The sequence below is a fragment of the Danio rerio genome, chromosome 20 (assembly GCF_052040795.2).
Source record: "Danio rerio strain M-AB ecotype USA chromosome 20, GRCz13ab, whole genome shotgun sequence".
In the NCBI taxonomy this organism is placed as follows: Eukaryota; Metazoa; Chordata; class Actinopteri; order Cypriniformes; family Danionidae; genus Danio; species Danio rerio.
Window position 1 is genome coordinate 40,472,085 of NC_141040.1, and position 16,564 is coordinate 40,488,648.

Sequence of the window (16,564 nt, forward strand, 5' to 3'; positions counted from 1 at the left end):
GTGAGTAAAAATACTCTTGTTAAATTCAATCAATGCATTAATATCAGTGTCAAAACATATTGCAAAACTATAGTATTTTCTCCATATAACTTCAAGACTGAATTTGATTTACATCTACACCAGGGGTGTCTAAAATAGGTCCTGGAGGGCCGGTGTCTTGCATAGTTTAGCTCCAACTTCCTTCAACACACTTGCCTGGAAGTTTTATTATGCCTAGAAAGAGCTTGATTAGCTGGTTCTGGTGTGTTGGAACCAAAATATGCAGGACAACGACCCTCCAGGACAGGCCCGTGCAGAGACCGTCCAAAGGGCATGTGCAGGATGAATTTTTTGAAGAGCCGGAGGGGGGGGGGTGTTGGGGTTAGGGGTTGCGCGCGTACTGAAGAGCGGTGTTGTTGCGCGCGTTCTGATCAGCGGTGTTGTTGCGCGCCTACTGAAGGGCGGGACCGAGGGTGTACCGCGTCGCGGGGGCACTTTTGATCATTTTGGAAGGCCACTTTCTATCCAAGACTAAAAAGGGCTTGAGGTTGAGCCCTATGTGTGCACGTGCCTGCTCCAGGACCAAGTTTGAGCACCCCTCATTTATACAGTATGTACGCACAACTCAAACCATCGAAGCATGAAAAATATATAGCTTACACTAGGGCTGCATGATATTGGAAAAAAACTGACATTACAGTTTTTAATTTTCTGCGATACATATTACAATATTGAGAATAACTTTGGCTCATTAAATGAATAGCATTTGGAAATAATTAATAACGTTAGGTTTCCCAGTGATGGGTTATGGCTGGAAGAGCATCCACTGCGTAAAACATATGCTGGATAGGTTGGCAGTTCATTCCGCTGTGGTGACCCCAGATTAATAAAGGGACTAAGTCTAAGGGAAAATGAATGAATAAATTATAAATTTGGGATTAATTTGCATGATAATAAGATGGTTTTGTAATAGAGTGCATCTGCATAAAGTGTAATAAATCAAATCACAATCAGCGGTAAATACAGTAAAGCAAAGTTACAAAATAAATAAATGCTTTGTGTTTTTTTTTTCTGGGAGTCTAACTGTATTTAGGTAGACAGGTTAAATAATTAAAAGTAAAGTAAATAACACTGTATAATCTGCACATGAATACATCTTTCTTGAAGTTACAAACTTTAAACTTTAAAAGTTACTGAATGCTTAAAACTGGTTTAAATGCCTTAAAACACAAATGACACAATTTTTGGTGACTTTATGGTTAAACTTTGCATGTACTCATTTATTAATCATTTGTGTTTTAACTCCTACTCATCTATAATCCTGATTCGACATTGCAGACCATCCGGTGCGACTATTGCAGATGTGCACATTGCCATATCAATGCTGAAACAATATATTGTGCAGCCATACACTGTAAAACCCAACAGTCAACTTTATCAAATGAAATGAGTGTAGTTAACTCAAAATTGACTGAAAATTAAATCTACTCATTTGAAAAGAGTTTTGAACACTAGAAATGATCTCTACCATTAATTTTACTAACAATGCTTTTGATAAACGCAGCCATGGGATGTTTTTGAGCTATCATAAATTATAAAATGTTTTATGACAATTAAGAATGAATCAAATATCAGACATGAAATGAGAGCACAGCCTTCAACCCAAGTCATTTGTCTGTGTTTTCTCTAGCTGGTGCTTCCAGAATACTCCATCCATGTCCTCTTCTGTATCATGTTCCTGTGTGCTCAGGAGTGGCTGACCGTAGGCCTCAATATCCCTCTGCTCTTCTACAACACATGGAGGTGAGCACTTGAACCAGCCTATTTATTCCTATTCAAAAAACTATAATGCACTCACTGTGTGCTTACTGTTAAATAAGTATCCTGACAAATCACATCTTTAGGGCTGATAACATGGGCAACATTTATATCCTGATTTAGTTCACTCAACAATTAAAATTTGGAGTAACACTTTAGTTAACCACTCACACGATTTATTACCAGCCTATTATTAAGATATTCACTTTTTTGTTAGCACATATAAAGTATGATCTTGTTTCACATCCCTAATTCTACTCAATACCTAAACTTAACTACTACCTTACTAACTATTAAAACACAGCTAATTAGAAGTTTATTGAGCTAAAAGACTTAGTTTGGCGATGCAGTGGCACAGTAAGTACTGCTGTCGCCTTACAGCAAGAAGTTCGCTTGTTCGATCCTCGGCTGGGTGAGTTGACGAATCTGTGTGGAGTTTGCATGTTCTCCCTGCATTTGTGTGGGTTTCCTCCGGATGCTCCGGGTTTCCCCACAGTCCAAAGACATGCGGTACAGGTACATTGGGTATAATCTAAATTGTCCATAGTGCATGTATGTGTGCGAATGAGTGTGTATGGGTTTCCCAGTGATGGGTTGGCAACCCCAGATTAATAAAGGGGCTATCCGAAAAGAAAATTAATGAATGAATGAAAGATAGTTTATGGTTTGTTAGTGTGAATTGCACATTAAAATAAAGGGTAACCAAATTATGTTATAATTTACTCACCCTTGACTTGTTCCAAATCAGTTTGAGTACATTTGTTCTGTAGAACACAAGAGAAGATATTTTGAAGAATGTTGGAAACCTGTAACCATTGACCATTGTATAAGAAAAGTAAATGGTTACTGGTTTCCGGTTATATTGTATTAACAATTATTTCATATGTCAATGAACCAAATCACAAATTGATTAAATATACCTCTATTAAATTGAATTCCCTGTAAATATTAAATTGACGCATGAGCAGTGAGCTGTGGATACTAGTGAGTTTTATTTCAATCAAAGGCTGCAAAACGTTGAAACCTTTAATATTCATTATTTGTCATGCTAAATGATCTACACAATAAAATACTCAATATTTACATATGAATCCATCATTTTATAAGAGAATTGTAGCATCAGTATTCAAGGGATCCGTATTTCAGATCAACGACACTCCTAATGTATTCTCCTTGCCAGTAAATGAAGTGTCTTTTTGTCCGAATCTTGTCAATGCACATTAGTCTTTTTCATTTTTGCAGATGAAAAAATACCAGACTGAATGTTTCATCACACAGTTAAACAACTGGGAAATCATAAGTTCGATAAAATGAGTTTCAGTCACTTTACAGTGGAGCTCTAAATCTTTCCTCAGGTTTTGATACTGAATGTTGTTCTCAATTACTGCCACAGAATATGAGAGATTGCTCTGCTGTGATTTTTCTGCGGAATGATGACATACTGAACTTAATCAGTAAGATAGTAATGTGGATTTGGATTATTGATGTGATTAGCTGGATGAGTTCACCATCAGTCATTTTCCTTGCAAGATTTATTGCTTTTTGCTTGCAATAAATCCACCTCTTTTTTCTTGCGGATCCAATGAAGCTGCTATCCAGCACTCTGTCACTTCATTTCTTCCACATTTTTTCTCCAAATGTACTTTAATGCTTCGGTTCCTTGTTTCTGATTTCCCTAATACAATTATTGTATCAGGGGGGCCGTGTTTTATAATTGCAGATTATATTTAAGTCACCCATCTCTAAGGAGTGCCTAGATTGATAAAAATACTCAGAATAAAGAGGCTTAGACAAAAAGAAATTAAATTAAATTAAATTAAGAAATTGAGCATTTCTTAAAAGATGAAAAATAAACTTATAGGATAAGGATAATTAAGGATATGATATTTGTCTGAGATAACTTTCTGGAATTCTGAAATCTCAGGGTTCAAAATAATACTGAGAAAATCGCCTTTTAAGTTGTCAAAAAAAGTTCTTATCAAAAGACATTGCTAATAAAAATGTATATTTATAATCTTATTTAATAAATTAATAAATTAATAATAATTAATAATAAATTATAATCTAGAACAAAATTAAGTTGCACCAGACCCCCCCCCCAAAAAAAAATAACATAAAAAACAACTTAGATTATAAAAACCAAACATAATAAATAAGCTTTTATCATTTCATAAATATATAAAAATATAGTTATAAAATATAACCCAATTTTTTTATCATAGAAGGGAAAACATAATACTTGAATAACTATTGCACAGTTTGTTATCATAGTTATAATATTAACTATTTGTGCTAGTTTAACTATTGTTGGGAAAAGAGAAAATATTTTTTATTATTTTTGTCTCTTTTTCTTTCATTAAACAATTATTTGTATTGGTTATTTAAGGGTCCTAAATTAACTGCTTTTATTGTTGTGCAGAACATTCGTATTAAAAGAGAACTTAAGTCTGGGGTGTGGCCAATGGAGGACTGGAGAATTATTGATATTGACTCCACCTGTTAATATCAGTTGCCTATGAAAGTTGTTGCGCACCTCCTGAATGTAACTTTGGCATTGCATTGAGGCTAACAAAATTCTGTGAATCAAATTATTCATTTGTATCCAATAAATTGCTCATATGTTAAACTTAAGAAAAACCTCTTCTGACCTTTTATATTGAACATGGAATTGATTCAAAATATCCCAACACAATATAATGATTTATTATTACATACTAGCTTTCGATAGTATTTAAGATATAGTATTATTCAAAAGTCTTATAATAACAGGATAAAAACTATTACAAAGCCTGCACTGATTTGCTCCTCAGGTTTCTGTAACTGATGGCATGAGCAGACTATGGCCAGGGTAGGTTGGTTCCCTTAAAATGTTATTTGCCCTGGACAGACAACGTTGTTGATACAGTTCCTTGATAGGTGTTATTTTGATTCCAACGGACCTTTCAGCTGAATTTATTATCTTCTTAATAATGTTCTTGTCACATACACTGCTATTCTAATACCAATAGGAGATGCCATTAGTGAGAACACTCAACAGCTCCTATGTAAAAAGTTGTAAGGCATATAAGCTCTTTTTAACCTTCTCAGAAAGTGCAGTCACTGGTGCGCTTTCTTTACAAGACAAGGAATTTCTGTGTGGAGTTTACATGTTCTTCTCATGTTCATGTAGCTTCCTTCGGGTGCTCCGGTTTCCCACACAAGTCCAAAAATAGGTATAGGTGAATTGGATAAGCTAAATTGTCTGTAGTGTATGTGTATATATTTGCATGTATGGGTGTTTCCCAGTGATGGGTTGTATGCTGGATAAGTTGACGGTTCATTCTGCTGTAGCAACCCCTGAATAATAAAGAGACTAAGCCGAAACGAAAATGAATGAATGAATGGATGATTTAATGATTATTTAAGGTAGGAATCTTCATAGAACATGATCTTCACTTTATACCCTAATAATTTTTGGCATAAAATGAAAAATCCATGCTTTTTCGATACATTTGTTGAGATGGTTTTGTAGTCCAGGGTCCCATATGCAAATGGGCACCTTTGATTTAAACATTAAATCAAAGGTGCACATATTGTTTCAAGACGCACTACCCGCCTTGTGTTTTTTCCTATTTTGCGGCAGGTACTTCCATAGCCCAACAGACACTAAAGAGCTTCTCTATGATCCAGCGTCTGTCATGAACGGAGACACGCTAAAATTCTGCCAAAAAGAAGCCTGGTGCAAGATGTCCTTCTTCGTCCTCTCGTTCTTCTACTATCTCTACTGGTGAGTAGATGTGCAGCAGTTGTCTCAACCATCAGGACTCTGTGCAGCTTGTTGATTGATTTTTATATCTTTGCAGACTAATATGCTTCTTAGTGTGTGCCTTTGCTATAATATAAGCTATACCTGAAGCCTATGGCATAGATGTATACTTAAACAAGCATTTGAACTGACAAGGACTCTGTGCTCTTGGATGGCGCCAGCAACATGCCTTTGGGTAGAATTCCTGATTCTTCTTTCCTCTACATTATATCATGTCACTTTAAATGTTAATATACACATAAAACACACATATTCTAAAAGCTCACCCTTACAGCAAACAGACCTTATGACCTTTTGTCAAATCTAAGACAAATGTTGTGTATCAGCCACATTTTGCATTATTTAATACTCTTTGCTTCTGGAATTGAAATTTAGTCATTTAGCTCCCTTTTTTCTAGTGTCTTCTGGAACTTGGTGCTTTTCTTCCCAACAGTTATGCAATCTCCTCTAACTGCTTGCTTTTCACTGCTGTTCTCTTAAAGCGAAGTTCAACAGAATCTAAACCTAATCGACAACATTTCTCATTTTAGGAAAGTAGGGGTTAAATGGACCATAAATGTTAAAGTACACCACAAGTATAGCTACACTATTTCATATCATAATTGATAATTAATGAGCATAAGTGCTCATTAACTTTGGCAAAAAAACACCTGCTCTCCAAAGGGTGCTAATCAATGACTTACAGGTCGAGGTTGTGGAGGAATATAGGTACCTAGGAACAATCATTGACAACAGTTTAAAAATTTGATCAAAACACACATACAATTGTTAATTGGGCTCATTAAAGGCTGTCTTGATTGCGGAAACTCAACTCATTTAATGTACAGAAAGTTATCCTTAAGAACTTTTACAAGTCATTAATTGAAAGCATTTTGTCTTTTTCTTCATTTGCTGGATTTCTTCACTGTCTATAAAAAACAAGAATTGTCTTTATCGTTAATTTGTGCTCAAAAAATTAGGAGTTCTCCTGCGAAGTCTTGCGCAATATTACAAACAGCATGTATTTAGGATGGCACATAAAATGACAGCACACCCCCTTTAAAAAAACATTTTGAGTGGATGCTCCTTGGTCAACGTCTAAGGACAACAAGATGTTCCACAAATCGTTCTAAATTTACTTTTGTGCCTGAAGCAGTTAGGTTACCTAATAAATGAAGTTAATCGATGGATTATTATTAGTTTTTTTTTTTTTTTTGTACCTGATGTTAAGTGATGAGGTTTATTGTGTTAAGTGTGTCAATCTGGTTATATCTAAAGCACCACTATGTCAAAATGAATTATCCCAAGGCGATTAATAAAGTTTTAAACTAAACTAATAATGTAATATAAAGCATTAATCAATATGCAACATAATATGATCTAGTCGGACATTAATATTATACATTCTCAGAAATAAAGGTACAGGAGCTGTCACTGCGGCAGTACTTTTTCAAAAGAAACATATTTGTTCCTGAAGAGTTCATAATGGTACCTCAAATGTACTTGATGGGTACATTTGGGCATAAAAATGCACCTTGTATAAACATGTATCTTGACAGCTCCTGCACCTTTATTTCTGAGAGTCTAAATTCACTGGCCTTGTTTAAAAAGGATTATTAATTATTATGCTATTATTACTTCATCACACTTAAGACCTTTGTTTATCTTTAGAAGACAAATTAAGATATTTTTTACTCTTCTAAAGCTTATAAATACTGTAATTTTTTTGCAGATATTTAAGAAACATGCCAAGTGAACATTCTTGTTTATCTGAAAAACAATGCTGAAGTCAGATATTCTGCTTTGAAAATGTGAGTTACGTGCCGGAACGCTGTCTTTGTTTGGTTCTTTTAACCTGCCCACTGCCAGTTTAGCCAATTATATTTCAGCACCACGGGTTGTCTTGACGGAAAACCAGCTATTTCATATATACATTAATTAATTCATTTAGAAAGGCTCTGGAATTGAAATTCAGTCATTTAGCCCCCTTTTTTCTTCTGGAACTTTGTGCTGTCATTCCTAGCAGTTATGCAATCTCCTCTATTTACTAGCTTTTTACTGCTGTTTTTGTTTAAAAAGGATTATTAATTATTATACCGTTATTAGTTAATCACACTCTGAGACCTTTGTTTATCTTCGGAAGACAAATTAAGATATTTTAGATTAAAGGTGCTGTGTGTAAGTTTTTGACTCTTCTAAATCATAAAAATACCATAATATGTTGCAGATATTTAAAAAAAAACATGCCAAGTGAGCATTCTTGTTTATCTGAAAAACAATGCTCAAGTCAGATATTCTGCTTTTAAAATGTCTGTTACCTGCCGAACGCTGTCTTTGATTTGGTTCTTTTTACCCGCCCACTGCCACTTTAATCAATTATAGTTCAGCACTCCAGGTTGTCTTCGTGGAAAAGCGCCTATTTCATTCAGAAAGGCTCTCAAAGCATGCGTCTGTGACTGAAATGCAACATGAGGTGGTTATTAATTAGCAAATAATATAAATATTACGAACGTAAACATTAGGTAAGCATGTTACATTGGAGCCCCGTGTCCTAACAATACGCTACTGTGACAACATTTGCAGTAATAAGCAATTTGGCTGTTTGCACCAGACAAAACACGACAGAAATTTAAATAGAGCCACTCAGAATATGCACTCACTTACGAAATGGTAAGGTTTATAATCTAATTAATGCATATTAAATATGTTTAACATTATGAAATGTACATGCTGAATCACTGGTGTTGGTTTTGAGTCCCTTTGAGTTTCATTTCAAGATCTGAGGTGAAATGCTGAAGGCATTATTTTAAATATGAAATGTTTTTGTTTCACATTCTTTGATTTTTCCTGACAAAAATGCCTCTGGTCATGTACGTAAAAATCTGTGTACAATCTCTTGTAGACAGGGGTTTCTCTTTTACACATTTCCTGACAATTCCTTTACACATTGGCAATAAAAAAGCAATTAATACAGCTGTTATACAGCACTTGTAAAAGCAGTAAAACTAAATGTCTTAATTGGACTGACCCTGATTTGATATATGAGCTCAATTTGTCCGCTTTACCTACTTTAACCCCTGCGGCTTGATTTTCAAAGCACTCTAACTGTTTGTAATAACCACAACGTTGTGCTCCCTTTTATGAATCAATCTTACAAATCAATTGCAAATCCAATATCTGCACACCAGGCCATCACCCATCCAATTACATCCGTTCACTTTTTCTAAACCCCATTTAAACCTAATGACTCAAGAAAGGAGCGTGCCACTTTGATAGAAGTGAAAGAAAGAGATTTGAGCGAACAGACTAGTTCTTGTGTGTTTACAACGACCGCAAAGGCATGAGGAGCACTGCTCGCCTCGGGCTCCATCAGGATCATATCTATGATTATAGCTGAAATACAGCTTTCATTGATCTTACACTTTCAGCACGAACACTGATAAGCCGCGGTTCTCTATCTTTGTGTTTGAGACGAACCTTGAGATGTGCACTGAATAAAATAATATTTTCCAGTTAGGTTCAATGTATATATCCTTCCCATGCAGCAGTGATATCACTTAAAAGGACATAAATAAATAAAAAAAAGATTGAAAATATAAAGAAAAACCCATGCTGCTACTTTTGCAACCCCCTCACGCTGAAGATAAAGACACAGCGAGCCCAGAAATGCTTATGCAGTTTTTATCAGGGCAACCCCTTATTATGTATTAATGCCCATGAACAGCATTCTGGCATGACATCAATGGCCCCTAGTGTGAAGTCAGCACAGAAATTCGCCATACATCAACATATGGCAGTGCATTCTAAATAAATGCAATACATATCATACTGAACCAGCCCGGAGTGATGCTGGAGCTGGAGCAGCTGTCATTTTCCACAGTGTCAGCTGCTTTTGAAGCCTCTATCATCTTGCATATCTATGCCTCCTCCAGATGTGAATGAATACAGGGGTTTCAGCTGGGTAAATTGAGGAGAAGATGTGTATCTGTGTTTGTTGTTAACTAGGAAGAAATGAACTAATTAAAGCAGTTTCCTGACAGAATGATAAAACCCTCGGGTACACACTCATTTCACAGAAGTTAAAGCATAAAGGGAGAAATTCCTATTTTTCAACAATTACATAGGATGAGAGGTGTTTGGGATAAAGTTAACCCTTGACTTCTGTTGAAAAGGCAATTGCACATTTGATGTTTCCAGATAAAAATGACAAGCCTTTTAAATAATAGTTTGTAAATTGCTTTACACGCTGCATCATGACCATTTATTTATTTATTTATTTATTTATTTATTTATTTATTTATTTATTTATAATTTTTAAACAGGAAAAGATTAAAAGATAATCGGGCCTGACTCAGCATGAATGCAGTTTTTCAGCAGAATCCTGCTCTGCAGAACATAAAAACAGACAGACATCTCATCCATCAACACAGTACAAACAATCACCAAACATATAAAATAGAGAAAAGCAGGCTACTATCTCAGTGGCTACAGTGATAGTTGAGCCGAGGTTCGAACCAGCGACCCAGCAACCTTCTTGCTGTGAGGCGACAGCACTACCTACTGCACCACTGCCTCGCCTCAAGTCCAAAATATCTGTACTAAAAGGCGCATAAATCATGTTGCCCTTGTGAAAATTAACAAAGGCTTTAATATAGTAAAAAAGAAATAAGTAAATAATACAAAAATATTTATTACCATACTAAAATCACAGAAATAAAAGTTTAAAAATAGCTGTCGCTGGGACAGTTAAAAAGTGCTAACAATCACAATCACCAGTGATCTGGCATTTGCAGATCGCTAGAGAACTACAAATCTGCCACTATAATGAACTACACATCCCATCGTGCTCTTTACTCACACACCTGGCCCAGGTTCCCCTTTGACTGCTAACACACACAGCTGAAGCTGTTCAGGACTAATCAGATGGATTATAAACAAAGCACACATATATCATTGCTGAGTCTTGTCAAACTGTAAGTGAGCATCACAAAGTGTTTCCTTGTCTTGCCGTGTTTTTGACCTTTGCTTTGTTTTTTTTCTGTTTACGTTGTTTTGCCGCCTGTCCCGACCATTCACTAGTGGTAAGCAAAGCAAGGCTTCGTGTTACACTAAAACAGTTGAAGCAAATTGAGGTATTAAATCCCACAATGTAGAGCTGAGGTTTCAAGTGATTCCGTGAAGCAGTGAGAGTTCCTGACTAACATGAAGAGAAAATGGGATGTAATCAAGGGTGATGCATCTATAGATGTTAGTTTTTAAATGCTCTGTACTTATAATGTGTTTTGTGTTACCATTGGTCTGACATCCGAATGAACACTTTGTGAATAAATATATCTTGTTTTGGTCAACTAAAAAAATAACATGATTAAAATACATCAAGTCATAATTTCAGAGTATTTGTACATTGTAAGTCGAAGAGGGCAGCACGGTGGCTCAGTGGTTAGCACTATCGTCTTAAAGCAGAAAAACTTCACAGAATGTGAAATGGAGGTGCTCCTATTAGAGTTAGACTGGAGAAAAACTGTTATTTGCAAGATTGTCCTCTGGAATTAATAACAAAAGAAAAGAAAAAAATAGGGTGGCAGAGTTTAGCTGATGTGGTTAACGCAGTGGGGTCTTAACATCGCACTGTGAATGAATTAAAAAAGAAATTGTCCAATGTAAAGGTGTAGGTTAAGAGGAGAACAGGGTTGGAAAGCAGGGGATGCTGAACTAACACCCTTTGAGGAGAGAGTTTACTCTTTACTGGTGACACTTTACTGTCTGGAGTAGTATCTGTGTCTGTGGTAAATACAGATGTATTTAAGGAACACTTTGTTAGAGCAGAATAGCAGCACCCCTCCGCTCTTATCAAGGCAGCGCCACCGACATTTCAGCTGCCCAATCGCCCGCTCTACAACTGGCCAACACTGCACTGCCATAGACTAAGGGTTGTAAACATTTATGTTCTAAAAAAAAAAAAAATATATATATATATATATATATATATATATATATATATATATATATATATATATATATATATATATATATATATATAGTCAATTAACCCATTTTATAAATTAATAGCAATGTTTTCCACTTGTTTTAATGGGATACTTTGTAGTGTGCAATTTAACATAATTGCTTCTAGGAGTCGCCAATGGAAATAAAACAAACACACACAAAAAATAAACGTACACCAGACATGAAGTTGGCATGGACAACACACATTCTCATGTTAATTTCATCGTTAGTAAATCCAAACGGGAGCTTGAAACCTGGTGTACGCAAAGTTTTTGTGTGTACGCAGCATTGATACATGAGGCCCCTGGTGTTTTGAAACACTTTAGTCATGTGACCTGGATTTTTCTAATCATGCTTCAGTGCAGTTCTCTTAAACACTTTCGCTTCGCAATCTAGACATTAAATCTAGAATTGGATTATCTACATGCTCCTGTTTGCCCCTGTTGACCGTTGCCTGTCTGACGAATCTTATCATAAACTGCATTTGGATCCTCTACTCCATTGGTCCCTGACTCCTTACAATAAAATGTACTCTTTAAGTAATGTACCTTTAGAAATGGTACCACCCTAGTGACAGCTTTTGTACCTTTATTTCTGAAAGCACATGGTTAAATTATGGTTAATTTGTTATTAACTTGATTCAACTACAAAAAAAAAAAAAACAATATATATATATATATATATATATATATATATATATATATATATATATATATATATATATATATATATATATATACAGTATTTGTATTAAAACCATGATTCATTTTGTTAGGGTATGCCATATATGGACTTAAACCTGTTTTACTAGGACTGGTTTTTGCAAGTTGTTAGTGACTTATAACATTAACTATTAAAAATTGAAGGGAAAAGGGTCTATCACTTCTTTCAGATTTAACTCAACACTACTATTTTTTATGAAAACTGTCAGTAAAGCCTGTTTGTTTGTCTTGCAGTATGATCTACACCTTGGTGACCTCATAACAGAGCTCTCAACACTGAAGAAGACATGCGTCAGACACTGTTTTCGGAAAGCTCCTGCATTTGGACATTTTGACGAAACAAGAGCAGCACCAGACACAAGTTCAACACGCTGCAGTGCAAGACTTGACCCCACATTCCCAGAGTATCAGAAGAAGTATCAGTGTTGTTTACAGATCTGACTCAACTCCCTAAATGTCTCATAGACCCGGTGTGATGCGCTTTTCACAAGCTCACAGTAACGTTTGCACAGATTGTCTCAGGCATAGCACAACATGTCCTTTACCACTTTGAGGCGCAAAACCTGCCAACCTTTACACTCACTATAAATATATGTAGCTTAAAATATAACGTCGGATCAAAAAAAGAAGTGAAAAGAAACGTTGACAAAGTTGATCAGCGAATGTCACATTTTTACCAGTCACACACTAGGCCACTGAGTTTTGATTACATGTGTGAGAAGCTTTTGTGATATTTTCTGTGTATTTGTGCAATCCTAACATAAGCGTTTTTAATATGAACTGCGTATCTGTGTACATAGAGAACTTTTTGTGTAATGCTTTAATGTGTTGGTGTCAGTGGGTTGAGATGTTTTTTGGACTTTATATTTACAAAATGCTGATATGGAGGCTTTATTGTAGAAAACAAGAGCCACTTTTCCACAATTTTGCACAAAGTTGTTATGAGTTTGCACAATAGATACAGTTATTGGTCGTGGTGGAAAAACAAGTCATATTTATATACCCGGTACGAGTCTTCCAATATATTACAGTGTATTCAATTATCATACGTTTTCATTCTAGGGAAGAAATTAAAACCACAACTCATGATCTACAAGTTTCACTTTCTCATTTTGTATCGTTGTTATTAGAATAACTATATTACTGTTATACAGCAAGGTCAGCAATACTGAAACTATATATTTAGGGATACTTCTTTCTTTCTTTCTTTCTTTCTTTCTGTCTATCTTTAAAAAATCTCTATCCATTTATCCATCCACCCACCCACCCACCCACCTACCCATCCATCCATCCATCCATCCATCCATCCATCTATCTATCTATCTATCTATCTATCTATCTATCTATCTATCTATCTATCTATCTATCTATCTATCTATCTATCTATCTATCTATCTATCTATCTATCTATCTATCTATCTATTTATCGTTTGTCTTCAAAAAAACTCCATTCATCCATCTATCTTAATTTTTGCTTAAAGTAAATCTATCCATCCATCCATTCACCTACCCACCCACCCGTCCGTCCGTCCGTCCGTCCGTCCGTCCGTCCGTCCGTCTATCTATCTATCTATCTATCTATCTATCTATCTATCTATCTATCTATCTATCTATCTATCTATCTATCTATCTATCTATCTATCTATCTGTCTCTCGTCTTCATTTTTGCTAAAAAAAAATCTCCATCCATCCAAATTAATTTTTGCTAAAACAATCTATCCATTCATCTACAAGTATCAACTTAATTATTGCTTGAAAATCTGTATCCATCGATCCATCCATCTCTCAATCTCTGTCTATTTCTCAGTCTATCTATATCCATTCATCTACAGGTATCCATGTCTATCTATCCATCCATCCATCCATCCATCCATCCATCCATCCATCCATCCATCCATCCATCCATCCATCCATCCATCCATCCATCCATCTATCTATCTATCTATCTATCTATCTATCTATCTATCTATCTATCTATCTATCTATCTATCTATCTATCTATCTATCTATCTATCTATCTATTTTTGCTTTAAAAAAACAACTTTAAACACACTGCTACAAATTCATCAGTATTTATATGTCTTTCTTTAAACTGATGTTGGATCATTCAGGCTAACTATCCGGAGTAACCACATGATGCACATAAGCATAAACCCCTCAAGACATCTACGTTACGCTTTGGTTGAGCACCATATATAATGCAGAGTACTGAAAATAGCAGTAGACACACTACATCAACTTCATCGGCGTGTAGGGGATAATAATACCAGTCCCCAGCAGTACTATAGTCTGCTGCTGTCATGTAGCCTGCTGTCTTTTGTATGCCTTATGTAGTTACACACATGATGACCAAACATTTTCTACAGTATATCATCATTGTGGACGTGTTCCCCTCTCCTAATATCATTTAAGAGATTTGTATATGAAATAAAGCAGACTATTTTAAAACTGTTATAGGTGCTTTCTTAAGCTTGCATGTGGCATATGTATGCTTATTTTTAATGGGATATTTAATTGGGATCTTTTACTCACCATCCACTTCTTAAAAACCTGTTTGTGTTTCTTTCTCCTGTTGAACACAAAGGAAGATATACTGATTAAGTAGCTATGATTTATAAAGTATATTTTGTTCCTATTATGTATGTCAATGGCTACTAGTTTCCAACATTTTTATAAAATTTTACATTGTGTATATCACAAAGAAGTTCACACAGGTTTAGAACCAGTTGGGTGTGAGTAAATGGTACAGTATGGAAATTTTAATTTCTGGCTGAACTATCCCTCTAAATATCTTTAACATTTTCTAATTATACTATAAATACCCACTATGTTAAGACTCACAGTTTCCAAGGGGTAGGCATGGATTTTGTCAATATTGATATACTTCTAATACAGCTCATTGATACCAGTTTTTTAGATAGTGCTATCAATTCCAATTTCGTTAATAACTTTTTGCAAAAAGATGTTAAAATATGTTAAAGAATTTAAGTTATTTTAGTACTGTTAAGCAGTTTCCAAATACCTACTGTACAAGCAAAGCTAAGGTATGTGCATGAAGTACAGAGACATGCTGTAAATAACTAAATAGGGTACATGGCTTGAGTTGGATGGAATGTTTTGATAGTGAATGTTTTATTATTAGACTACTAATTTTGCCACATTTGTTTACTATTACACTACTGCATATTTTCAAAGACTATAGAATACACAAGACATGTCACTCAAATAGTTTTGAATGGGGAAAAGGGTCCAACTTTATATCACGTGTCGCTTAAACCTGTGAACTTACATGATAACTAGATGTGTAAGTAATATGTAACTACAGTAGATGTACGCATTGGTACATAATATTTACTTGTGTGATACTGGTGTAACTACACGCAAGTAACAACACACTGAATAATATGTGTAAGTTCAAATGTGTAACAGGACATTGCAGAAGAGCAATGTACATTGCAATAGGACATTGTTAAATCAATTTGTGTCATTTCTCAGCACTACTGGTATTTGGACATTGCGTTTTGCAGAAAGAGAATGCAAACTCCTGAGTTATTTGCTATTTTCTGATAAACGGTCATCTCGAAGTTTGTTCCATCGAATTAAGCACAAATAAGACAAAAAAGTAAATTTTGTGTATTTAAAGAAGCAGTCAATCATGAATTGTAAAAAAAAATAGGCTATAGCCTTACTTAAAATTTAAATAGCCTGTTAAAAATGGATATAAATGAAAGATAAATAACTTTTTTATGAAACCAAGAGAGAATATTGCGGGAGTCACTGTATAGTGGCCACATCTGTATAATGCAAGTGTGTGATTCAGAGACAGGACATCAAAAACTGGGTTGTATGGTCATCCTAATTTAAAACCGAATAAACTTCTGAAAAAAAAACAAAAGCTCAAATCAGTGCAGTGTACGCAACCAAACAGAGCAAGCTGTTATTTATTAACAAAAGAAAAGACAGGGACTGAGGACATCTTATTCAATCAGAACATTTTTCTACTTCCACTGTGTTGTTTCCATTTTTTCTCATGTAAATGAGTTGCCAAACTGACGTGTTTAACCATTGAATTAGTGTTTTTTGCAGTCTTATGCATGACACGCCATTCTAAAAACAGGCCACTCAAGTTGAAGTAGTTGGACTTTTTCACATCTCAAGGCCTCATGAACTGAATGTATTTCAAAGCAAAACACACTGGCTGTATCTAAAATCATCCCTATACCCTTAAATAGTGCACAAAGTTATATATACAACC

At 35.1% G+C, this 16,564-nt stretch overlaps 1 protein-coding gene and 1 long non-coding RNA gene across 3 annotated transcripts in view; both read left to right on the top strand.

Moving 5' to 3' along the window:
• cnih3 (cornichon family AMPA receptor auxiliary protein 3) overlaps positions 1-13,405 on the top strand; it is a 67,933-nt gene extending 54,528 nt beyond the window's left edge. For both annotated transcript variants that reach the window (XM_087298585.1, XM_087298586.1), the window contains 3 exons: positions 1,670-1,782; positions 5,420-5,563; positions 12,544-13,405. In XM_087298585.1, the coding sequence (XP_087154711.1) occupies positions 1,670-1,782; positions 5,420-5,563; positions 12,544-12,571 (285 nt within the window). In that variant the 3' untranslated portion in view covers positions 12,572-13,405. The remainder of the gene's footprint in view (positions 1-1,669; positions 1,783-5,419; positions 5,564-12,543) is intronic.
• LOC147839397 (uncharacterized) overlaps positions 1-16,564 on the top strand; it is a 765,501-nt gene that overhangs the window by 241,380 nt on the left and 507,557 nt on the right. The window lies entirely within an intron of this gene.